The sequence below is a fragment of the Falco cherrug genome, chromosome 3 (assembly GCF_023634085.1).
Source record: "Falco cherrug isolate bFalChe1 chromosome 3, bFalChe1.pri, whole genome shotgun sequence".
Taxonomy (NCBI): domain Eukaryota; kingdom Metazoa; phylum Chordata; class Aves; order Falconiformes; family Falconidae; genus Falco; species Falco cherrug.
The window spans coordinates 37,596,256-37,621,106 of NC_073699.1; the positions used below are offsets into that span (position 1 = coordinate 37,596,256).

At 46.3% G+C, this 24,851-nt stretch overlaps 1 protein-coding gene across 4 annotated transcripts in view; it reads left to right on the forward strand.

Annotated features, from left to right (window-relative positions):
• Positions 1-3,678: 3,678 nt before the first annotated feature.
• Positions 3,679-24,851, forward strand: part of TPD52 (tumor protein D52) — a 128,073-nt gene continuing 106,900 nt past the window's right edge. For all 4 annotated transcript variants that reach the window (XM_055703644.1, XM_055703640.1, XM_055703641.1 and 1 more), the window contains exon 1: positions 3,679-4,009. In XM_055703644.1, the coding sequence (XP_055559619.1) occupies positions 3,706-4,009 (304 nt within the window). In that variant the 5' untranslated portion in view covers positions 3,679-3,705. The remainder of the gene's footprint in view (positions 4,010-24,851) is intronic.

A 24,851-nucleotide genomic window follows, 5' to 3' on the forward strand; every position in this document is an offset into this window, starting at 1 on the left:
AGGCAATTCTGCTTCTAGGGATTTCTAATGCTGCCTCAGGTGGGCCATATTGCATAGGATTTCTGATCCAACATATGCCCCTCTCTGGCTGCCAGGACTTTGATCTATTAAGTGCTTTAGAGGGAGGGAGTGTGCTTGCTTGTCTCTTTTTTCTTTCTTTTTTTTTTTTCTTCCCTAATATCCCAGGGATATTCACTTAGAATATGGCAAATATAGGGTTGTTGAATAGCTACAGTTTTTATTTGTCTGTGATACTGGTGGTTCAGTATGTACTTGTTTCCCCCGCCCGCCCCCCTGAAGGGGTTTTGAACTTGCACTTTGCAGGAGAGTGGCCTAAGCCAGCAGGCTGCGAGGAATGGGCTACCAGTTGAACCAGAGAGCAATATGGATACTGCTTTGACATCAGGACTGTCATGTGGGGAGGGAAAAAACCCTCTCTGTCTTTAGCTACATCACACAATATTTAATGAAGTCCTTAGTAGAATGCAGCTGAGTGACCAAACTTTTCTCTTGCTAAAAGTTAATATCAGACTCCTTTGATCCTGTGAACATTTTTTTCATATGCAGTGGAACAACAGTTTCCATTGGAGCATTATTTCCATTGGAACATCATCCTAACCTCCAGCAAGGTGCTTTCCCCTGAGCTTGGGACAGATTTATGGGAGATAAGAGCTTAATTCCTTGCCTAGAAAAGGTAGCTGAACTCAGGTTTAGGTTAACAAAATCCTTCTAGGCACTGACTTACAAAGAAGCTAAGTTGATGGTGCTCTTTTGCTGCATTTTGAAACAAAACATTGGACATGTTCCGCTTAGGATGGATTTCTCCCAGATTACTCAAGGCTGTGAATGAATGGAGGACATTTTGTGCCAAGTAAAGTACTACAACCCTGGCAAGGCAAAGGATTTGGGACAGATATCTTTAGCACTTTCTAGTGCTTAGATTATGTGATCTCCGTGATTCAGGTCTAAAATGTTTTGGGACATAGCTCTCTCAGTAGACGCAGCCCACCCAGCACCCTTATAGCTGTACAGCCTTGTTTGTGTATGCCATTAGATGAGCATAACAACTATCCTGAACCAGTGTAACATCCTCATCTGGTTCAGCTCTCTGTCCATAGGAAGGTATCTGTTCAGAGGGAATTGCATTTGTAACTATGGCAGGAAAGCTAAAGGTCGCCAAGGTTCTTTGAAAACTAATTAGTTCTCTTAAATCTGGATTCTTCAATGAATTTGGCAGTATTAATTCTTTGAAACCTTGGCCTTAATTCACTTTGGAATGCCTTGCCTGTTATTTTCAATAAACAGCTGATCTAGGGGGAACATACCGAAAAACTGGGCTCTGACTCCACAGCAGGAGACCTAACCTATCTGTACGGCAGAGCACTGGCAATGCTCGTATGTTGTGAGTGTGAAATGAAATGTGACGTACAGCTATAATGTGAGCTGCTTCTGCATTTGCTGCTCTATGTCTATTCACATATAATACACGTCCCTTGTACAGGACAGGCCCAGTCTCACTTAGGACAAAGTATTTTGAAGTCCTGTATTTAGGTGGGCAGTCCAAGTACAAATAGGCTTGCCTTCTACACAGGTATGTGTTTGGCTGTTTTTTTGATAACTGACTGGAGGAAACAACAAATCACAGGCACAAAGCTCAGTAGTTCAGTACACCCCTAGTCCCATTGTCCTTCAATTTTGTCCTTTGTAGTAAAGACTACAAGACCTTCAGGGCAGACTCAGTCTTTTCTTCTCAGTTCATGTCTTTGTATCCTATTATCATAACTGGAGCTCATAGGCAATATTTGTACTACTTTTAATAGGCATCGGTTTGAGTAACAGATGCTTATTTACAATGATTCCTTCTCCTCACTAGTCAGGGCTATGTGTAAAAAGGGAATTCATCATTATATTTGGAGATGGTGGGTTTTGAGTGTCTCTCTTCTGGACAGTACAGTTGGGAACCTGGTTGGGATCCAGTCCCACAGGTAGCCCCATTGCAACTTTGTGTGGGCCACAGTTGTTAGGGAACGTGCACTGCAGAATGCCTAAGGGGACTGGGAAGGGGGGATTTCTAAACTTAAGAGACTGTGTTCAGCAAAACACGGTGCAAGACCGCTTATGTTAAGGTTACACTTGCATCGAACAGGGCATGCCTCAGCCAGGCAGGTGGTGAGCCAGCAGTGGTCCACTCAGACTCAGATGGGATGGTGGGAGTGTCACTGGCAGAGGGCACTAAATCAGCTGTCTGGGTAATACCTGATCACTAGCTCTTGCTGTTTGGGATGTGCTGGTGAAATATCCCTGCCCCTAAAAGAAGCAGTGTGATGCTAGCAGTTTCACAGCTCCACAGGTTGGTTCCTGACAGGCATTTCAGCACTGCCAGGGCTGCTGCTGCTAGTGTGAAGTAGCTGCAAAGGAGGGCAAATTTTAATGCTGCTGATATTCTTCCACTGTGATTACAAATCATGTATCACATATCAGCTTCTCAGTGGGGAACCTTGGGACTTCAGCTGGAGTAGTGTGGGAAAAAATCTATTATTTTCTTTAAAAATAAAAAGGTAAATGTACCATCTCAAATATCCATTTGAGTTTATTTTTTGAAAGTCATAAAACAGATGTGTGGGATGAGCTTGTGGTGAGAATCGTATGTATAAGCAAATTAATTTCTGTGCTACAAGATGAAACAAGTTATAAACATGTAGGGATATATTTTGGTCTACTTGTTATTTTTATGGCACCATCAACACAACCTCCTGCTGCAGCTGTGCAGATCCTAGAATATAAGCAAGCGATCTTTTCCCTACCAAATCTCATGTTCCGCAGCTGCCTTGTCGATTGAAAAATACCTGGATTTGCTGCTGCTGTTTGTTATCCAAAGCAAGGACATCCTGAGTTGGCACCTCCTGGCTCTCTATTGTGCTCTGCTCTGGCATGTGACCGCGCATGCTGGCCGCTGGTGACAATTTAGCCATTCACACAGCCCCATGCCGCGGAGGCCTTGCCACTTGTTCTGTGCAAACATTGATCTGTTGGAACAATCAAATCCATAGACGTCAAGGCCGGGGATTTGAAAAGGTGGAGTAAAAAGATCTATTTGGTAGCTTAGTATTCTCGGTAGTCTTGTAAAGCAGCCTGCTGGGCAAACTATGTAATGCAAACTTTTCTGCACTTAATGTTATTTTAGTAGAAAGAGCTCAGATTGCAGCTAGGACAGTTGCTGGGTTTCTCTTCAGCTGTTACAAGTCTGTTTAACCCGGCCACCACGCGTCGGCTTGCACGGTGTAGGTGCTCGGGAGTCCCGCAGGGGTTATTTCCCGTAGCGCCGCGCCACCGGTGAGGGTGCGCACGCCCCGCCAGCCAGCGCCCCGCACGGCGGAGGGAGCGGGGCCGGCAGCGCGGCCCGCACGGCGGCACGGCTGGTGTCTCCGGGGCGCAGCCTCCCCGAGCGCGTTACGGCAGCAGGTTGTTCGGGTCGCTCCTCAGCCCCTGCAGAGCCGGGCCAGCAAACGCAAACGGCAGCGTCGCGCTGGTTGCAGCGAGGGGCAGCAACGCTGCCGAGCGCCAGGCGCCGCCCCGCAGTGAAAGCTGCAGCGGCGTGACCGAGGGGGAGCCCTGCGGCCGCAGAGACGCTGGCTGCGCTGGGGCGGGCCCCGAAGCCCAGGTTTAGGGCGCCCGGTACCGGACTGAAAGCGCTGCGGGCGCCTAATGCGAGGACCCGATACACTACAGGCTCGCCGGGCCAGGCGGCAGCGGCTGCGGGCCCGGGTGGGGGCTGGCCCCGCCCCGCCCCGCCCCGCCCCGGCTGCGGGGCTGAGCCCCCGGCGCTGCCCGGCCGCCCTCACCTGGGCGGGGCGGGGCCGCCGCACGTCAGTCAGAGGCGCGCCCCGCCCCCGCGAGCACGGGCGGCGCCTCCGCTGCCAACCAGCGGCGGGAGGCGGCGGCTGCCGAGCCGGGCTGAGGCGAGCTGGGGCCGGCGCCGGGGCCGCCATGGAGCCCCCGAGGAACCAAGGTAGAGTGGCGGGGGGCTGCCGCCGCGCCTCCGGCGGCTCTGCGCGGCGGGTGGCGGTGCCTGGCGCTGCCGTGCGGCGGGGGGGGGACGGGGGCTCCTCTCGCAGCCCTTCTGCCAGGGGCACGCTCGGCCCGGACCTGCCCCGCCTTGCCCTGCCCAGCCCCGGCGGCGGGCCCGGCGCGGCCCGTGTAGCCCTCCGCGCCCCGGGGCTGGGCGAGGGGCTGAAGGCACCCCCGGGGTAACTCCCGTGGCGGGCTTGGGTCCCCCGCAGGAGCCGAGCGCGCCCGGCTGAGGGAGCTGCGTTGGAGCCCGGGGTCGGTGCCGGAGAGGGTCCCCGGCCTGTGGCGGGGCTGCGCCTGCAGTCACGCCGTCGGCTCGGGAAATGCGGAACCGGGGGCGGGTGCTAGCTTCGTGCCGGGCGGGCGGCGGAGCACGGGGCGGCTGCGGCCACCCCGCCTCCGCCGGCGGTGCCGCCGGGCCGCGGGCGCGGGCAGTAAACCCCGACTCTTCCACCGGCGTTGTGGAGGAGAATAAACTTTCTGTTTTCCCTCTGGAGTAAGGGCGGACCGCTTTCGTTTTACGAGCGTGCGACTTTTGATTAACCAGCACTGTTGGTAGGGTTTGCTCCCTCCGAATTCCCTGCGTGTCAGGGCTGCTCAGCAGCTGGCGTGGCCGTTTCGGCGGCCCCCCCGCCCCCCCACCCTCCAGCTGCCGAGCGTGGCCGGGGTGGCACCTCGGGCGGGCGGCCGCCTGTGTGGCCCCGCCGGCGCGGCAGGCGACGGTGCTGGGCTGGCGCCCTCGTGCTGGGGGAGGCTGCTGCCCTGGCCCCCGCGGTGGCAGCACGCTCCTAAACTTCATGGTTTATTTAAAACCCTGACCTTGGGGCTGCAGCCTGAGAGAGTAGTTGGTGCCTTGATGAGGGCTGACCTGAATGTGGGCCAAGCAGGATCTCTGGCTGTAAAAGCTTCTCCCACAAAAGTGTGTGACGTATGTCCTACCGATCTGTGTATCCACCGGGAGTCTTTTGTAGGGGTGTAGTACTGAACTAGACACCGGCTGCTTTCCACCGGATGAAGCAAGGCTGGCTGGGGTCAACGAGCTACTTTGTTCGAGTAAGCTGGTAGGGCTGCTTGGCCCGGCTAGGCATCCGCACCCTTGGACTGATTGCATTCAGCATTTTCCCACTGAGCATGCTTGGGGTGGTAGGAGGTGTTCACTCGCAGCGGCAGTGGTGTTGGAGGCGTACAAGGTGCTGGAACCCCTGACTCTGTGTGGTCCAGCTTTCTGCTCTGCCAGCTGAGCTGCTTCAGGCAGCAGCCTCGAGCTGTCCATGCTTTTGTTTTAGGTGCTTGGAGGCAGCTGTAGTACACTTGTACAATTATCAATTACTTCTGTGTTTCTCTATATAAGAAAAAAGGGCAAGTTATCTTTGCCAGAGCAAAAGATAATCTGGTGAGGGGCTGAACCTCCTCAGGGTGATTCCTTCAACCATTCTGAAGTCCTGCGTCTACCGTCAATATATATAAATTAAAAAAAAAAAAAAAACAACACACCCCAAACCAGCAACAGAAAAAGCCAACCAAACCAAATCCCCAAACCCTATTCTTAGGGACTGACAAACAGAACCGTTCAGCCAGAAAACAGCACAGCTGTCGGTTTGATCTGTATTTTAATTCCAATTGCAGGAGCGTTAACAGATTTCAGTGTTTTTCTTGAAGTTTGTTCTTTGTATTTGAGCCTATTAAAAGGCAAACACTGTTACTGCAACTGCAGGCTCGGTTTTGAACAGCTTCTATTGGAAAAGGAAAGTAAAATACTGTGATCTTTTGAAAAGCTTTAGTGACAATGCTGACACTTTCTAGAGGCTTGTTTTGCTGTTAAACTAATTTTTATATAAATACTGCTTTGTATTAAGAGGGAACCACACCTCAGGCTGTGTATCAGAATAGTGTATGTAGTGTGACGTAAGTGACTGTTATGGAGCAAACATGGTGCAACACCTTCTTCCTCTATTGCCTTTTTGGATGAGGTGGAGACCTGTGGGTACAGCAGGAAAATCTAGAATAGCCAACACACTTGTGCCTGTTCAACTAATGGCTTCTAATACCCTGCTATTTAACCCATTTCCCTGTAGTACTTGTATTGGAAATTGTGCTTGATGAGATGGTATTACATACCAAAGCCATGTACATGGCTAAAATCCAAGCTGCCAGGTCCTGTCTCTGGGGCTGGCTTAAACATCCTGGATTGCTGCCTCTAACCAGAAATTAATTTGTTTAAAAGTGTGAGTCAGAGGTTTTACTTTCCATTGTTATGATGACAGCTTTCTCAGATAGCTAAAGTTAGGAGGTGGGAAGAAAATCTAGATTATAGTTAAGACTGCAGCCAAACTAGACAAGGCTAATGCTATAGGTGTATAATGTGTTTAAGTCTTCACTCTCTCGTGAGTGGTCAGGTACAGCAGCATTCCTTAAATAGTTGTTACTAGCCTACTATCATCAGCATCAGAACCGCTGAGCAATTTTTCATTTGAAGTGTCTTTGTTTTCAGCAAAGAGATGTAAATCTGGTCTTCCACTGTGTGGACTCAGTTGCAGAATGGACAAATAACTGCAGGTGTGTTTTCTGTTTTCACAAAGATTCTGGCTTCCCACCCCTGCTGCGCCATCCACACCCCCCCCCCCCCCCCCCCCCCCCCCAAAAAAAAAAAAAAGAAAACCAAACTAACACACCCCCACTAGTATACCTGTGGTATACCTGGTTTTGCTTGCAAAAAGAGTTTCTCTCTGGCTTGCCGCCACTATTACTGTTAGCACTGGTACAGTTCGTCACTCACTGGAGAAATAAGGATGAAGCTGCCCCAACAGTAGAAGCAGTGTGCTGATGTGTTCTGAATAGGGAGATGGTGCCACTGAGCAGTCCCATGAAGACATGCAGCATAGCACAAACAGTTATCTAGTCATACTGCATTTCTGACATTGTGCTTAGGGGGTTCCTCTTAAGCTTCAGCAGCTCTTCGCTTATGTAATCCAGTGTCTTTCAAAATCTTCTGGCTTTGTGGGACTTAAGAGTCCCAAAACACTACACATGATTGTTTGAGAGAGTATGTAAGCATTTCTTTTCCTAGAGCCTTGACTTGCATTTCTGCTGACAGAATGAACTTTAATGCTCCCGTTGTGTAGAAATTACTTGTTGCAGGCAGTAGGACAAGATTTCCCCCATTGTTCTGATGGGTGAAGCTGCACCTTTTTCTACAGCTTTGTTTTCTTTATCACTAGGTACTTGCAGTACTGTAGATAAGAATTGTTTTTTCCTTAATGTACAATTGTGAAATCAAGCACTTGTAAGTAAATACAAGTGGACAGCTGTTGTCGGACCTGCAAAGAATTTCACTGAACTGAGTGTCTGTAGCAGTGACTTGAAAGAGGAAAAAAACAGAACAGTTACATCAGAAGTCCCTTGATCAGCAGCAAGTCTTCCCCTCTCTTGCATGTAAAATTCTGGGGGTGTGGGCGGGAGAGTCTTGTTCTAACTCAGGCTGAGGGCCCTGGCTTGATAGGGTGGTGTTACTGGCATTGCTATCCTCCCCCATCAGCTGGTGCGTGAATGAGGTACTGGAATGGCGTGGGGTGGGCAGCTGGAGGCTAGAGCAGTGTCAGCTGTTCCTGCCCTCTCCAGTGCTTGGGCATTGAAAGATAGCTTAAACTCTTCATTCATGCTTGCAAACACACTTCAGGAAGAGGTGGAGGAGGGAGCCTGCCCAGCTTTCCAGCAGTGGAAAGAATCTGTTGCTTGTGGCATGTGTGGATCTTCTGTCCCGGTTCCCTATAACCGGTGCTGTCACATGCAGACAAGACAATCCTTCACCCAGCTAGAGTAAAGGCTGCTTTCAGGCCTTTTGGGGTAGGGAAGGCTTAGCTAAGGATCTGCTTCCTTTGATCCTCTGATGAGGCCAAGCTGTAACTGCTCAGGGCTTTTAAAATCCCAGTAACATGAAATTGATGCAAGTCCTGCTTGTTCCGGTTTCCCACACTTTGAAGCCCTGTGGAACAGCCCCTATGTTCCCCTTTCACCCACTGCAAACAACCATCTAAGCAATGGGAGACCTTGGAGGCTGGGTCTGACCTTGCTGGCTTAAAACAAAGCGCTGTGCCTTGGCTCTGGTTTAAGAACTGTGCTGGTGCAGCCTGGGCAAGTGCCTTGCTCTGCTTGATCTGGGTGCTTTGTGGGTGAAGTGGGAACAGCTGATTTTTATGGCTGAAGTTGGCTGCCATCTGTTAACACCTCTCCTGAAGCTGGCCTGGGTATGAGTGCTATTGAACTGCTTTCAGCTGTGCCTGGAGACTTCTGAGCACAGCCCTTTCCATCTGGAGGGGCTGGCAGTAACCACGTACTGCACTAGTCTGCCTTGGGAATTTTATTTCTATTCATCATCTTGCTCCTGTCTATCTTGTACATGCATTTCTTTTTTTCTTGGCTTCTACAGTTGCTAAATACAGTACCCCTTGACTAACAGCCTCTGCTTCATGAGCCAGATTTAGCGTAGTCCTGGGAGGAGCGGGGTGATGGGGAAACACATGTAGGGGCTTCTGATGCTTTGTGTCACATGCTGACCATGCTGGGTGAGGGCACCCCAAAAGCTACTTTGGCTGCCTTGAGTGCTGTAAAGACTGGGGTGTTGGGTAGGCTTTGTCCTCTTCAGTCACAACAATTTGCTCCTTTAATAGGAAGGGGTCTGGACAATTTTCATGGGGAGAGAACCCCTCAGCCAGCACCAAGAAGTCTTGTGTTAAGTCAGGAGACTAATTTGCGACATAAAATCAGGGAGCAGTTTGTGGATTGCTGATTTCTGAGGGTGCTGGACATTACTGCAGGTAAGGGAGGATATCAGCTGTATCTCTTAAAGTGATGTTTCCATGGCAGCAGATCCAGTACAGGGAGTCTTCTTGAAAGCCAATGTTTGCTTGACCAGCTTTCAAAAGGAAAAAAAAAAAAAAAACAAACCCAAAAAACTTCATCTTTAGTTTAATAGAAAAGAACAACGGTGTAGGTTGCTGAACCCTGTGTAGCAGATATCTGATGTGTATGGGGATTTTCATGTTTTTAAGAGAAGCTCACCTCCAGGTAGGATGATGATGACCACACTGAAGTCTTTGCAATATGGGCACTTCTGTTTTGAGATTTGCTGGATGGAGGAAGGGAGGTGTTTACCCTTGTCCTTTTAATATCCTGCAGTGAATAAGCAGAAAAATATCAAACAAAGGGTGCCTGAAAGGGAAAGCAAGCATTAAGTGAGATTAAGCACTAAATTGAAATGCTCTTGTTCAGCCAAAACTGTCACTCTGTGTCAGCTTCAATTTAAGACTCCAGAGGGACAGCTTTCTCTGCTGTTAAAGGTAACAAGCATCTTCAAAGTCCCTTGTATCTGAGTGTGTATTAGCCAGAAAGATTAGGAGCCTTCACTCAAAAACTTTGTATTGGAGGGCAGGCTTTCAACCACAAGCCTTCTCTTTTGAAAAGGGCTGCAGTAACAGACCAGCTGCACATAACTTTGTAATCTGGATCTCTCCTGAAGGTTCAGTGTCACTTCTGCTATTTCCTCTTGCTCGTCTTCCTCCTCAGCCTGTGGTGAAGGGAGGTGAAAGAACATGCAGCAGTGTGTTGACTTTGGCAGTTTGGGAGTGGTACCACGAGCTAGGGTAACTGAATACTGCTGAATGCTGGTGCCTGCTGTGAAAACACTTCTCTCTTGCAGAGGTGTAGACAGATTTTTCTGCTATTGCAACTACAAGTGGTGGCAGTTGTCTGCATGAGTCTGCAGCCATTGTCCTGGCAGGGGAACGGTGCAGTGGAGGGGACACTGGCTGCCAGTGAATGGTGGTGTGTGGAAAAATGCTTATTGTGCTGTTACTTGCTTCCGAACAGAAAGGGGGTAGATTGAAGCTATCTAGCAAGAAACCAGCGCTACTATTGTGGTGTGAATGCTGTCACTGAAAGAGGCAGCTTTCCCATTTCACAAGCAGACTTCTCTATTGCAGAGTGTGAGAGCAGAGCAATAAATGTCCTGGATTCTCACTGACAGTGGAGTGCTGCAGCAAATGTGTACCCTGCCTTAGCTGACCCTGGGACACTCAGTTTCTGCAGAGCTGAGGTCTGTAGGAACATGCTGTGCCACACATGGATTAGAGTGATAGGCTTCTGAACTGCCCCCCTCCTGCTTGTAGCCTACCAGCAGCACAAAAGTGTGTGCTATGCTTAAAAACTTCATAGGCAGAGAGGAAGCATGCTTTGTGTGTGTGTGTATATATATAAAGCCAGTAATTTATTGTTTGTGTAACTGGAATTTTAGCAATCTAATTCAAGAATGATTATTAGTTTAGCTCTTGCTATGGATAAAGACTATGCAGATGAAGTCTTGGTAATAATAAAGGTAATGTTGTATGCACTTAGTTTTTACACCTTTTCCTGGTGTTATTCTCATGGCCACTGAGGCTGCTAGCAACATTTTGGTGTATTATAGCAAGTTGTCAGTGTTATCACTACTTTGCTGGGAAGAACAGGATGTTTATGGCTGCTTCTTCCTCACTGTATGATCCACTGGGGTACCTCTTTCACATTTGCTTTTTACACATTTGCTCTTTCTTTTATTGTCCTGTAAGCTCCATGTTGTGTCCAGATCTACTATAGAAAGTGCCTTTAAATGTAATGTTAGATGTTATTTCTTTGCTGTCTTTGTTACCTCTAAAATAGTTTTGTTCAGCTGCAGATCTCCATTGCTAATTGATTACTTTCTTATAGCTGTAAGGTCACCAGTGTTGACCCTGTGCCCTGTTACTTATACCACTCCTTTGTCACATCCCATGTTCTACTTTCTGAGGTACACCAAGTAAAACAAAGCTGCAGGCAAGTCAAGAATAGTTCAGACAGAGTAAACCTGACAAACCTCTGGTCCTGAGGCCTTGTAAACTTGGTTCAAAGCTTAAGGCCTCTTACTAGTGATTGGCAATATGGTATTGTGGGATAACAAAGAGTCTGGTCAGCATCTGTAGCTTGTTGGGAGTGGTGGGAGAGGCTAGCAGAGGCAGAGCAGCATTTTTTTTTTCCTGTTTTGCTTTCCTTTCTCTAGCAGTTAGAGGGGAACGGAGTTTCATGAGCCCACTGAGCCCAGGATATAGATGAAAAGATGTGCCAAGGGAGGCAGCCTGGGCTGGAGTAATTGTTTTTAGTCAGGTGTGTCCCCTGTGCTTTGCTAGGATCAGAGCCCATGCTTGGCAGTGATCTCGGTTCATGAGAAAAAAAGTAAAAAAAGGTGAAAAAGAAGCTTTGTGAGTAATGCTGCTTAGCTGCTCTTTAGCATGGTAAAACTGTTTCAGCTGTGCACCCTGGGGGTGTTGCTCATGCCTGTTTTGCTTTGTTTACTTTAGAAAAAAGTACTTTAATTAAACTGCTAGCAGGAGTCCCAAGATAAGCAAAAAGCAATCCTATCATTCCTCTCTCTTTGGCTGTTCTCTGCCTAAACATATATCACATCATGGCATTAGAAAGTTGATTAACTTGATTAGGATAGCAGAATTTAAAAGAAAGGAGTTATCAGTGTCTGATGATCGTTGCAGTGCTCTACAGCAATCCAGTCCCTGGGAATACTCATATAATAGTGGACATCTGCAGACGCTGGTGGGAAGGGCTGCGTTTGAAGAAGGCCATTTCTATAAACTTGCATCTTCTGGTCCCCTGTAGTCTCTGCCGAGTAGTTTAGGGTCCTGATATGTCGCCTGCTTTTCCTCACACAGGCTTCCGAGAATGGAGCTGTACAAGGACTTTCCTATAAGCATCTTTAAAGAAGCTGTCCTGTAGGTAGGACCAACCAAAAAGAAGGGTCAGGGGTATGAAATGGGCACAGCTTGCACTTGCTGAAGTGCATCTTGGTCTCTAGTCACTGTATTGGTCTGTAGAAGACAAATCCCTTCAGCACAGTTCAAAAGTGTTTTGCCTGCATCTGAGGAGTTTCGAGAAGCAGGCTGAAGGCAGAGCAGAAGCCCCCAAATCAATTGCTGTTTTTAACTAGACTGCTGACTCTTCTGTGGGCTTTGATTACTGTTTGCGAAGCTTAGTTTTATGCCTGAACATAGACAGGCTTCAGTCTGCATGAGTGGATCACGTGCTACTGCATGCTGTTTCCATAAAACCACTCGAATCTGTGCTAGGCAGCCTCTAAAGAGGCTTGCTGAGCAGCTGATGTGTGCTCAGGGATGAGGAGCATCAGGAGTAGTACCAGCCTAGTGCACTGGGTGGGGAAGGAGCCTTATTTAAATATTGACTTTCCTTTTGCCAGATGTCACTGTCTTGGCAGAAGGAAAACAGGCCATTTTACTGCAATGTGCTTTGCTTGGAGCCATGAGCTCTTAAAGGCACCGTTCATGCTGTGTGTTTCATCTCCTTGACAAGCTGCTTGCAACGCTGGGCTCCAAACCCTTTTTTCGAGAGGACACTTGATCTTGAGTAAAAGGATAGACCTGCAGTGAGTCTTTCTCTTCTCCCAGGACTGCTCCGGTGCTTGCCTAGCAGGTATTTGTTTTACCTTCTTGTATTCTGGACTGTGACAGCCTTTGTGTCCGCTGCCTGAGCAGACTCTTCAGGTGCTGCGCAGCTATAGTGCCCGGAGTAGGTAATGTACGGATCCTTGAGCAAGGGATGCATCCTGGATGTGTCCACCTGCCGTATGCAGAGTGTTGGCATGTGGTCTGTCACTACCTCCAGAGGCACTTGAAGGAACAGGGAGCAGATGTTACTGCAGAGATAATTTGTCTGGACATCTGAAGAAGGGTGGGTGATGAGTCTGAAATGGCAAGCTGGGGTTGTGCTGCTGCCTGCCAAGCAGTTGCTCATCCCGGATCTTACTGAGCACAGCATGGATCTGGCGTTGTACGTCTCCCAGGTCCTGGGCCATGTTTGGACCCCTGCATTCTATCTTTCCCACCAGCTCCTGCTCCAGGGTGTGTGGGGACCTCGGCCCAAAGCTTGGGCTGGGGACGCACACCCCAAACCCAAGTTAAGGATGTGTGTGTGGGGATCCAGTGCTCCATAGAAGTTGGCCTTTAGTTTATGTAGCTTAACTGCTGAAAACTCTAGTGTGGCTTCTAGCTGGCTACTGCTGTTGTATGATTTAAGTGCAGTAATTTGGAAGGAGGGGAAGACTTTAAAGCTTTACTGCTGTTTTCTCCAATAAGGCAATACTTAACTGCAGTGAAGGTGTCTTCAGGACACCCATGTTAAACCTCCTCATCTGAAGACTGAGGAAGGAATAAACAGTCCCTGCTACCATTCAAATAACTGTTTTTAGGAATCAGTGTTAAATACTAGTCTTTTCTGAAGTACATTTGCATTTCTTAATGCACGTCTAGCAAATGCTGAGGTACAGTGGTGAGACCTGTCTATCTTGTGAACCGCTCCTTGAGTTTTGTCTACTGATCTTGATGCTCTGCCAGGGCTGCAGCTCAGTCTAAATAATGGTCCTTTCTGGGTTTGGTGCCTTGCTAAAACATGTTTAGCACTTTACTCAGTCTAGCAGAACGAGTGTGAATACTCAGGATGTAGTAGTAAACTTCCTTGGAAAAGTAAAATGCAGTGGCTGCATGTCTTTTTTTGAATAAGATCTTGATTTCTAGACACAAACAAGTCCTGCTTTCCTGCTCTTCATGTGAATATCTAAATACTCAGTCAACTGTGTTTTTCTGAAGGCATCTCTGATTATGTAATAATAGGGGCAGAATTCAGTTTTGGACTGCATTGTTTCCAACGGTTAATTTGTTCAGAGAAGTGTGTCCACTGCAAATGCATCCTTTATTACTTAGTTCCAGCAACCAGTGCTGCTGTTCGATATAAACTTGTTTAGTGGTGTTTCCCATCAAGGGAGGAAAACCCCAGAAGTTCACAAGGCAGGTAACAGCTGCTAGAGATGCCGCATATGTTGCAAGGCCCTGCCACCATGTGCAGTGCCGCACAAACTGCCCTCTGGTTAGGTTGGTTAGGTAGTACAGGGTGATTCTGTAAAGAAGCAAGAGTTTCATGGCTTTGCTGGAGTGTGTATGGGGGTACTTGTTCAGTATGTTTCTCCATGAGTCGTGGTTCTGAAGACTTGGTTTTAACAGTCCAGCAGTCCCGCAGGAAAGGCAGTTGGTGCTTTGAGAGCATGACTGGAACAGCAGGGGTGACCTTTTTGCTTAATGCATCTCTCTGGGTGCATTGCTTAATATCAGCTTCTGAGCTGTAAGTTGTTTGCATTGTTAAGTGTATAATTTGTTCCTGCAAATTGTTCTGGGTCGGGCAACCCCTAGTATCAGTACAGGCTGGGAGATGAACGGGTTAAGAGCAGCCCCGAGAAGGACTTGGGGTACTGGTGGATGAAAAGCAGGGTGTGAGCCGGCACCCGGCAATGTGCACCCACAGCCCAGAAAGCCACCCATCTCCAGGGTCACATCAAAAGAATCCTGGCCGGCGGGTTGAGGGAGGTGATTCTGCCCCTCTACTCCACTCTGGTGAGACCCCACCTGGAGTGCTGCGTTCAGCTCTGGAGTCCTCATCAGAGGAAAGACCTGGACCTGTTGGAGCGGGTTAGGAGGAGGGCCGCAAATATGATCAGAGGGCTGGAACACCTCTGCTTTGAGGAAAGACTGAGAGAGTTGGGGTGGTTCAGTGTGGAGAAGGGAAGGCTCTGGGGAGACCTTGTTGTGGCCTTCCAATATTTCAATGTTTTTAAAAAAAAAAAAAAAGAAAGTTGAGGACAGACTTTTTAGTATGGCCTGTTGCTGTAGGACAAGGAGGGGTATTGGTTTTAAACTAAAAGAGGGTAGATTCAGACTTAGATACAAGGAAGACACCTTTTATGATGAGGGTGTTGAAGTACTGGAGGAGGCTGTCCAGAGGGGTGGTAGATGCTCCATCCCTGGAAACATTCAAGGTCAGATTGGATGGGGCTCTGGGCAACGTGTTGTAGTTGAAGCTGTCCCTGCTCGTTGCAGGGGGTTGGAACTAGACGACCTTTAAAGGTCCCTTCCAACCCAAACCATTCTATGATAAATCACAGACACTTTCTGGATCTTTAATTGAGAAACTTATGTTAGCCTTGAAGAGTATTTTCGGACATCCTGCTTTGATACCTTTCTGTGTGGATTGCAGATGAATGCTATGGTTGACAAGAGCAGTGGTGAGCAGAGAGATTTAGTTTCTGCATATTTCTAAATGAGAGCAAGTGAAAACTGTTGGAATTAGTGCTCTGAAGCTGAAAGGTTTTAGTTGGCTTGCATGCCTGTCACTGAGCATGTTTTCTGGCATGGAAGATTTTTGAAGATTATATAAGAAAGCAAGCAACTTAAATGTCAGTGGAATCATCAGAGCAACCTGTTGAGTGTTTCTTGTAGAGATGAGGAAGTGTTTTTTGAGTAAACAGCAAAAGGGAGAGCTTTACCAGAATAAATTTACCATCATCTTAAATTCCATTCTAGCATGCTGGTACACGAGGTCTTTAATATGATTCTGTTTTTTATTTACAACTCGAGAACAAACTTTACTTTGGTGAATCACAGAAATGTACTTCCCTCCCATCCCTAATGAAAAGTACTTGCCTATTCAAGAAGCATCTTTTGAGAAAGTGAAAATATGGAATGGCAAGAGGGGATACCGAAGTCAAAGGAAGACCTCTGCATGTCATGAAGAGGAGGTGAGAAGACTTTTTAAGCTCTTAGGGAGGGAGAACTGATAAGTTGAGGACAAAACAAGTTTCGGGTGAAATGACTAAACTTTTATAATCTGCCTGTTTTAAGGCAGTGTCACTAGAGAGGTCTTGTTTCGCCTTCATGCAAGGTGGTGGCAGCAGCATTTCTGAGGGGTGTGATGGCTCCTTAATAATAATGCCATATCACAGCTTCCTAGCTAATGTGCATGCTAGAGGATTGACAGCTGGGAACAAGCAGTATGCAAGTCAGTGCTTGGACTTTCACCTCTTCAGTATCCTGGTCCAGTTTTTATATGACAATGCAGAATTAAAAAAATTGTGAATTACATTATTAGTAACTGTTTAAGCTCTGAATTATTCAGAGTGTTTTCTGTGCTGATGGATGAGCTATGATGTGCCAAATGTGATGTAACAGTAACCTGCTGGGTTTCAGCTAGACCAATCCTTACGCATCAAACCTGAAAAGTTTACCAGGCTAATCCATTAGACTGGAACATGTCCAGGACTTACAGTGGCTATGAATGTATGATTTTGGTTTGGTGGGGTTTTTTTGTTGTTTGTTTGATGTTTACAGTTGTGAAATGGGGTGTATGATGGGTTAGCTTGTGCAATAGAGAATGATGCTGAACTTAGCAGTGCAAAGCTTTATTCTTAGAGTTAGCAGTGATGTTCAGTTCTTGGTCAAATACTGTGAGGAGGCAACTTGTAGAAACAGTGCAGTGCAGTTTTGGACCAACTGCTCACTAAAAGCAGTGAAGGTGTGCTTTCTTTAAAAAAACCAAACATAAAAAACCAAACCCAAACCACACAGAGCCAAACACATCCCCCCCCCCCCCTTTTCTCCCCTGCCCAACTTCTAGAGCTGAAGCAGTTTCCTTCAAGACACACTGTTCAAATTTCAGTCCTTCAAACCCACTGCACTTCTTCCCTCTCCCTGTAGTTTCCATCATGCTGGCTGTACCAGAATCAGGAAAAACGTCTACCTGACTTTATGTTCATCTAGATGTGTCTTTACAATTTGTCTACTCATATACTTCAGTAAAATGTTTTAACTTGCTCTATTTACACCACTGTGAAACGTGAGGAGTCTGGAAATCAGTTTATCCAAGCATAATGGTGATAGGAAAATTTACCTTTGTATAGAATGGACTGGGACACAATTAGATCATGAACAAATATATGACTACTGCTTGGAAATCTGGAGAGATTAGTACTTTTCTGATCTGAACCTGTGTAGGCTGTAGAAAAGCAAATACAGATTGTCTGTAGTGTCACCCAGAGGCAGAACGTGATGCCTTGTGTCCAAAGTCTGATCTGATGGAAAGAGGTATGCTCAAGTTCTTCTAGGACCTGGAGATCTTTGAAAGCTTTATCTCTTTGTAGGGAAAAATCTCTGGACAAACTTTCTTGACCCTTTTCCTTGCTTTCCTCTGGTTTTGGAGTGATTAGTGTTCTGTGACTGTCTGTTGCTTTTGTGTGACAGCAGTATCTCTCCAGGCTAACAGTTTTACTGCCCTAGTCTGACTTGGAGTAGGAGCAAATGTCTCTTAACAGGATTTACTCAGCTCAAGCAGCATTAAAAGTCATTCGAGGACATACCAATCAGATAAAATCTCAGAGTACTTATTAATATAATGGAAACTTCAGTGGTCATAATACCTTAAAGGTAGTGCATTATCTGCTTTATATTAGAAAAAAATAAGCCAGTAGTGCAGTTGGCTTGTTAATGAATTGCCTGTGGTTCATTGCGTGCACAGTTGCAGAATTCTCCCTTTTATCTTTTAAATGAGATTTAAGAGCAGTTTGCAGAAATGTTCAAGCCCCATGTCTTGAGTTTGACCAATTTGCAGCCCCGGCAGAATGCGGTTCAAGGTCCCTTTGCTAGTGACAGCCATTGCTCCAGATCAGTTTGGAAGCACTGCAGGAGTTAGTGCTGCCCAGCTGGGCATGCCCTGTAGCAGTATGGGCAAGTAGCAGCCAAACCCCATCTGGAATAGGGCAATTCAAGCACTGCGTGGTTGGATGGGTGACTGGTAAATGCTGGACTGTAGAGGAATAGGTAATGTATCTTGTTTGATGCTGCAGAGAAAACAACACAACTTTGTGTTTTCAAATGAGAGATACCCAGTAATAGTGAACCGCTGCATCAATGTGCAAGAGTTCTTCATACCAGCAATCTGTTGGTGTGCCATTAGTACTCCTGTGTTGGGCCTTTCTTATGTTTAGGCGAGCTCACCAAAATGCTGCAGTGGGTGAGAAATGTAAATGAGTAATACAGGCTTGTCTTTGTTATGGGCTCATCTGCTCAGATAAGGTATGTAACTGCCTCAGTGTCTATTGTTGGCTTTGAAGTACCTCATGGACAGGCTGGTTCTCTGAAGGGTTTGTGGCAAAAAGCATTGCTAGTCTAAAGGTGTGATTTGACTGGTTGAGGAAGGGAGGATCAGTAGTGTGTTCTTATGACTTGAGAGATTTCTGGGGCACGTATGATTGCATATTTATTGTACCAGTGCACTTCAAGTTAAGCGAGGTTTTGCGGTTTCATGGACATTTTGCACTATGTTCTCAGATAAGGAAAGTGCAAAAACGTTAATAGGGTTTCTACACAGCTTACTACTTGTGATTGCTTGTGTTGGAGAAATTATACTTTAAGTGTTATGCAATTACACTTATTTGAAAGCACCAGTTTAAGATTTAAACTTGGTTAGTCAAGGCCTCAGAAGAGAAGAGAATATCAACCTGATGGTTGCCGTCGACATGTTACATTATTAAGCCAAAAGTTTGTCTGTCACACATAACTGAATAACTACATGTAGCTTAAGCAACGCATGTTTGGAACGTTTTGTGCCAGCTTTTGTCTGGACTGAAGAGCTTTGCTAGGAGAACCTGAGAGCAAGCACTAGGGAAAGTTGCTGGAGGAGTAAAGGATGCTGCACTGGAGTGGTGAGGAATAAATTGAGGAGACTGAGAAGGAAATTAAAAGACTTCAGACTAGTTTCCCCAGGCTCTGTTTAACTGATAATTGAAGGGTAAGAGGAAGAGAGGTTCCTGATATAAGGTAGCTTTAGTGTAATGACACTGATGCCTAATTAGTCTGCTTCAAGCTTTTCTTTGTATACAAGGGTGAACTCTTCCTGATGCAGAGGCATACTTTTCATGTTCCTCTGGGGGAAGGCAGGGTCAAGCAGTAGCGGATGGCTTTATAAAACGTATTTTCTAAGAGCTTCTTCTGTGTTAAAGGTTTGGAATCATGTGTGGTGCCCAAGAAGTTGCTTGCTCATTCCTCTTGTGAGCAAAATGTAAGCCAGTCCCTCCTACGCAAATACAGGACTTTCCCCCCTCAGAATCTGGCCCAGTTGATCACTACCTTTTCCCTGCAGACTTCTAACTGCAATCAAAATAGTCTCTGCCGTTGTAAATGCATTTGCCTTGCTTGTCAGCTGTCATAATACTCCTGTACACTGGGGAGATGTGTGGAAGTGCAAAGTCTCTTGCGAAGTCTCTGCCCATACCTCAGTTTAGAAAGGATAGGAGAAAACTGAACTTCATTCTGTCAATAGACAGGTATTTGCAAATCTAACTCATAAGATGAAGGGCTGGCCACAGACCTCCTATGGGGCAGGACACCAGGACTCGCTTGTGTTCCTGAACTGTCTCTTTCAGGGTTGCAGACCTTGGAGGATCTGGGTGAGCAGCCTGTGACTTTGTACAGCTGTTGTCTTAATCACAGAATGGTTGAGGTGGGAGGGGACCTCTGGAGGTCATCTGGTCCAACCCCCCCTGCTCAAGCAGGGCCACCTAGAGCCGGTTGTCCAGGACCATGTCCAGATGGCTTTTGAATATCTCCAAGGATGGATCTTGTGAAGTACATACTCTAAGCCATGTTGCTTCCATCAAATTTTGTGCTGCTTAGGTGCTTCTGTACTCTGTACTTCTGTCCTCAATAGTAAGTGGTGCAAATTCTGTGCTACACCAAATCCAGGCACGACCTTGGTAATTATGTGGTGGGAGCTAGTGTGTACTTCAGCCATTGGAGAGTGCTTGCTGGTATTACTAAGGTGCTTTGGGTCATATTACTAAGTGCTTGCTAAGATTACAGATGATGCTTTTATTTAGTGATTATCCTTTCAGATACCACAGTACATGATTCAGCCTAATACATAATTACAGCCTAATCAAATCTGCTGTGTTTTTAAAACTGCAGTATCATTGTCATGGTGGGACCTGATACAGTGGTGTGGGAATGGTGGACTTTTCTGGAGCTGCTTTTCAGAAATAGAAGCTCTGAGGTACAGTGTTGAAGAGGAAGGTTTGCTTTAAGGGTGCAAAAGAGCAGACTTGTCTTCCAAGGTAGGTTGGGAGTTACTCCAATCAGTCACTCAAGTAAAACTTTTAATTAGATTGCAATGTTACATACTAAAACTTTGTTTAAAACAATCCCTTTCTGCAGTACTGCCTTTTCTTTCTAATCCTTTTCCAACTGTCATCTGGCTGCAGCTCAGCACTGTTTCTTCAGCATTTTTGACAAGTTCAGTCTCTGGCCAGGGATCAGACGCTAGAGAATGGCAGTGTAACTGGGGTAAGTGGCTGAGTCAAATAAATACGTTCCTCTAAAATCTACCTGACTGTTCTAACACTCTTATCTCACTGGGAAATGTTTCTGTGTATTTGCAGAGTTTGGCTTGACTTCTTGGAAGTCAATGCAGTGCCCTTCCTGATCACTGGTTTTGGAGTGCTGGGTACTGTGTCCTTTGTCCTGGACTCTTCCCACAGTCTGGAAACACTTTTCACCTGCTGTTGCTGGAGCTGACAGATGTGGCTGCTTTGGCTGCTGTTTGAGACACAGAACTTTGCCATAAGTCTGGGATTTCTGCCTAATGAAAACCTTGTCAGTGCTGGAGCAGATATCTGGTGGTGGAGAACCTGTGCAAATGCAGAGACTTTTGTCTGATATGAATGGGTTGAGTCTTACTGTGGTATCGGCTTGTCCAGTGGCAAAATATGCTGGAGTGTGGATCTATTCCCTCACAAGACTGCAGGAAATGAGCCTGAGTTTATAATTGGATTGGGAGGAGAAGAGAGCAGAACTGCTGCCTTTGCTAAGATGTACATCAGCTGTCTGAAAGGCTGTGGGCTGAGACTTCGGTTTAAGAAAAGAGCAGTACTAGCAACCCTGTAATCCTTAACTGTAACGCTCAAAAGTGTTTGTCTTGCAGGGTGATACATCTTGGGATAGTACTGATCATTCTAAGAAGGTTTTGTTTGTTTGGGCTTTTTGGTTGTTGGGTTTTTGTTGGTGGTTTGGGGTTTTTTTTGAGTAAGTGAAGGCAGCATTTAGTCAAGAAAATGCTGGAGAAGATATTTCTATATGAAGAATCATACTGGACAATGCTGTTGCATCATGGAGAGCTAGTCTAGAGGAAGCATGTCGGGGGAGGCTGAAGAAAGGAGGTTAATATGGTGGTGTTGAGTTGGACTCTCCTAGAAGATGGCAAATGCCTAAACCCTTAAACCACAGTGTGCTGACTATTACTAACAGGGCTGCAGAAGCCTGTACGCTTACTGTTCAGGAACTGGTATAGCTGTGTGGCTCCATTCATGTAATGCATAAATCTCGGGGCCTGAAAGCATTATCTGCTGTTAAAAGGGAGCAGAGAGAGCACAATATGGGAATAGGAGCATGAATGTACTAATTTAAGGCTTGCTTAGTGTTTGGGCTTCTGTCCTATTGCTACCTGGCTTCTTTCTCTCTTAATGCAGTTTTAAGGCCTTGGATCAGGTGCTGAAAGGCTTTAGTTGTCTGTAAATTGGTAAGACTTTGAAGATCAAAATGATGCTACACAGAACCTAGATTGGCTTAAGATGCTTAAGTAGCTTTATAGCTCTTAAAATGGCTTATGCCCTGTAAAACTCGGTTGGAACGGGGAGAGGACCCTGACTGTTGCTGTCTGATTGGGACCTACCTGGGAAAGATGGGGTGGGGGAAGACCTGGCTGGAAATCTTTACCCCAGCTGCAGTTACTGGAAGGCCTCCAGTCAGTCTTGCTTGTTAGCAGACTGTAGAATATTCAAATTCAGACCATGTACAGGCTGAGCAGGCAACTGAATCTTAACAGTCAACCTTGAAACGAGAGAGTGAATCTTTTTGCTATGCCTCCCAAAAAGAGCAAGTGTCTCTTCCCCCTCTTTGGCAACAAACTTTTCCCCTCATCTTCCCCCATCCTCTTTTGCTTGCTGAATTAAGTGCTGGATAATGGTAGCCATTCCAAAAGTATGGGCAGTGGCACACAAGTTTGGTCTCTCTGTGCTTAAACAGGACACAAACACAGGATGTCCAGGATGGTGAAGGTGGTGTCTGTGTAGCAGCAGAACTCTGATTTAATTATGCACAGATCTTGTGGATTCGTTCAGGTAGCTTTATCCAAAGTATTGTTTGGATCTTGTGCTAGGGTAGTCTCTGCACTCCTCTAATTCTGAGGCATTAGTAGTAGCCTTTGTATTGTGAGTTTAACTCTTTGTATGAAACACTACTGGATACATAGCTTAGTTTCTTCAAAGCCCAGAGGTGGTATTTAGTCACACTTGAACTGGATTTGGTTTCTTTAGGGTAAGAGTGATATAACTTTTTCATGTATAAACTATTGTTCTGCTAGACCTAAATGTGGGAAAAGCTTCCTTCTCTCCAAGGCTGCCATAACATCTTATCCTTGCTTAGCTACCAACAGGGTAGAAATGCTCTAATACTATATTATTTTACTTAAATTGCTGCTAGGACCTTGGACTAAGGTGGAAGCTGCTGACCTGGATAGCAGGTGGTATCTGAAGAAAGAACAGTGTCTGAGACTAGAAGGCAAATACCTGCTTAACAGTGTTTGCTCAAACTTAACGTCTTTTCTAGCTGTGCAGTAAGGTCCCTCCCTTTTGATTCGGGACATGCACAATCTGTGTTGGCTGTTGGTGCTAAATAGTTACCTGGGAAAGCTTTAAGCACACTCTAACCTTAACAGAGGAGATTACAACATGATTAATGATAGGAGTTGTAATGGTAACACTTTGCTGAGGCTTGCTCAGCCTTCCTGAGCCACTTTGTGACATTCAGTTGAACTTGTCAGTAATTGGTTCAAGCATCCTTGACAGAAGTTATCTACCTCAATGCCAGTCTTTCAAACACTAGCTTCTAAAATGGCATAGATGACTTCAGTACCAATCTCTTAGTTATCCCAAGTTGTTAAGGCCAAATGAGTACTTGTTCTGGAACAGAAAAATCTTTAGTTTTAATCTCTTACATAGTAAGCACAATCTCACTGCTCCTTGTCTGTGGAGCAGGTGCATCTTTGGGCTTCAGGTACTGACTTGCAGCTGATACCTGCAGTAACTACTAAGGTACACCTCTAACAATTGAATTTAGTATGCAGGGCAAAGATCAAAGATACTTGAGCATCACAGTAAGTACTCTAAGCCACGTAACAGAAGTCTAAACTTAAGCTACAGCTCTAAAATGTATGTTTTGCACTGGGAAGGCAGAGTACATCTAGGAAGGTATGGCTCTACAGCCTCAGTTTTACCTCAGGCCAGCTGCATGTGTTCTGATTTACCATGAGCAGTGAGGAGGAATGCCATGCAGTGGGATATTTGGGTCCTGGGAGGGCCCTTTAGGAAGGCCTCATAATGAGCCTGTTTTCATAGTGCAGACATAGCTTGGTTCCTGCCATTGCCTAGCTACGTTCAGACTGAGAGCTGTAAAACTCGTCAAAAAGCTTCACGCTGCAGAGCAAAAACTTTCTTTTCAGTTCCATGTGGTTGCCATGTGTCATCCCCATCCTGCTTTGTTCCCTTGGGGCCATCACTTTAATCTGGAAAGTCCTTTGGAGAGATTAATTCCTCCTCCAAATGTGCCACACTAACAGCTAGCAGGACCTATCTTCTTCTGTCCGCCTTTAGGCAGTATAGGAGAAATTCTGCCTTGCTCTGCCCGGGATGCCTGCGTGTGCTAAGCTGCTACTGGGGAAGAAGCAGATAAACTGTTACAGCTACTAAGGCAGTACTTGTCTTGCCTGAAGTGGATGAGGTAGGAATGACAGGTAGCCTAGAAGTTGTCCTACAGCAGGTTTGGTAGGGTAGACTGCAGTCCTTTTTCTTACAGCTAGGTTGGCTTGTACTTGAGTGTGAAGACCATCAAACTTCCGTAGGTGATAAAGAAGAAAGTTGTTCTGCATGACAGCTTCCTTTATAACCAGGTAGGATGTGTAGCTGAGAGTAAGTGAGGAGCTATGCTCCTGTAAACTCCTGCAAGTAAGAGAGCCGAGGCTGATGTGTTTAGGCAGCTTGTTTGGGAGGTGCTATAACAACCCAGCTGTATGGCCACTATAAGGTAGATTAACCTGAGCAAAGAGGGCAGTTTGAAGCAAGGAGTGCTTGCAAAGGCCCTCTCTTGGGAGGGATCTTAGGACAGTAATATTTCTAAAAAACAGAGAATCGTCTTGCATGACTTCTGGGCTCATGCTCAGGTTATGCGTAAGCCAGGGCAAAAGCAGAATTCAGCTTCTCATGTGGAGTCTTGGGCTTGTAACTCAGCAGACTTTCCCTGTAAGCCGAAGTTATGTTCTAGTGTTGGGCAACGTCCTGTACTTGTGTCTGCAACTACACTGAAGATGTGTCAGAGAGTTTGGCCCATATGCGCTTCCTGTGGTGATGACAGACCAGGTCAGCGGTCTCAGATTTGCAATCCAGATGTTTCTAGGGAGATAAAACCAACTTTTGCACAATAAAGATGCAAAAGAGTACTAATTTCTTTGAAGGGATGGTATGAGGTAAAATTGAATGCAGAGAGTTTCCTGTAAATCACAAGAACATACGTGTTGACTCCAGTAAGTGCCCTTGGCCAGGAGATGGTAGTGCTGATTGTTAGCAGGGATGAGCAAATCTTTGTAAGGGCTCTTTTTCCTATGGTAGCTACTTTCCGGCATTGTAGCCTGCTAGCATTGACTGGTGTTACATTGAATGATTCTCTGGGGTTGGGAAAAGTTGTAGGGGGTAGCTTTACTTTCACACTTTTTCTGTGTTGGGAGAGTGTCAGTAGAACACACCCAGCTCTTCCAGTGTGCCACATCTG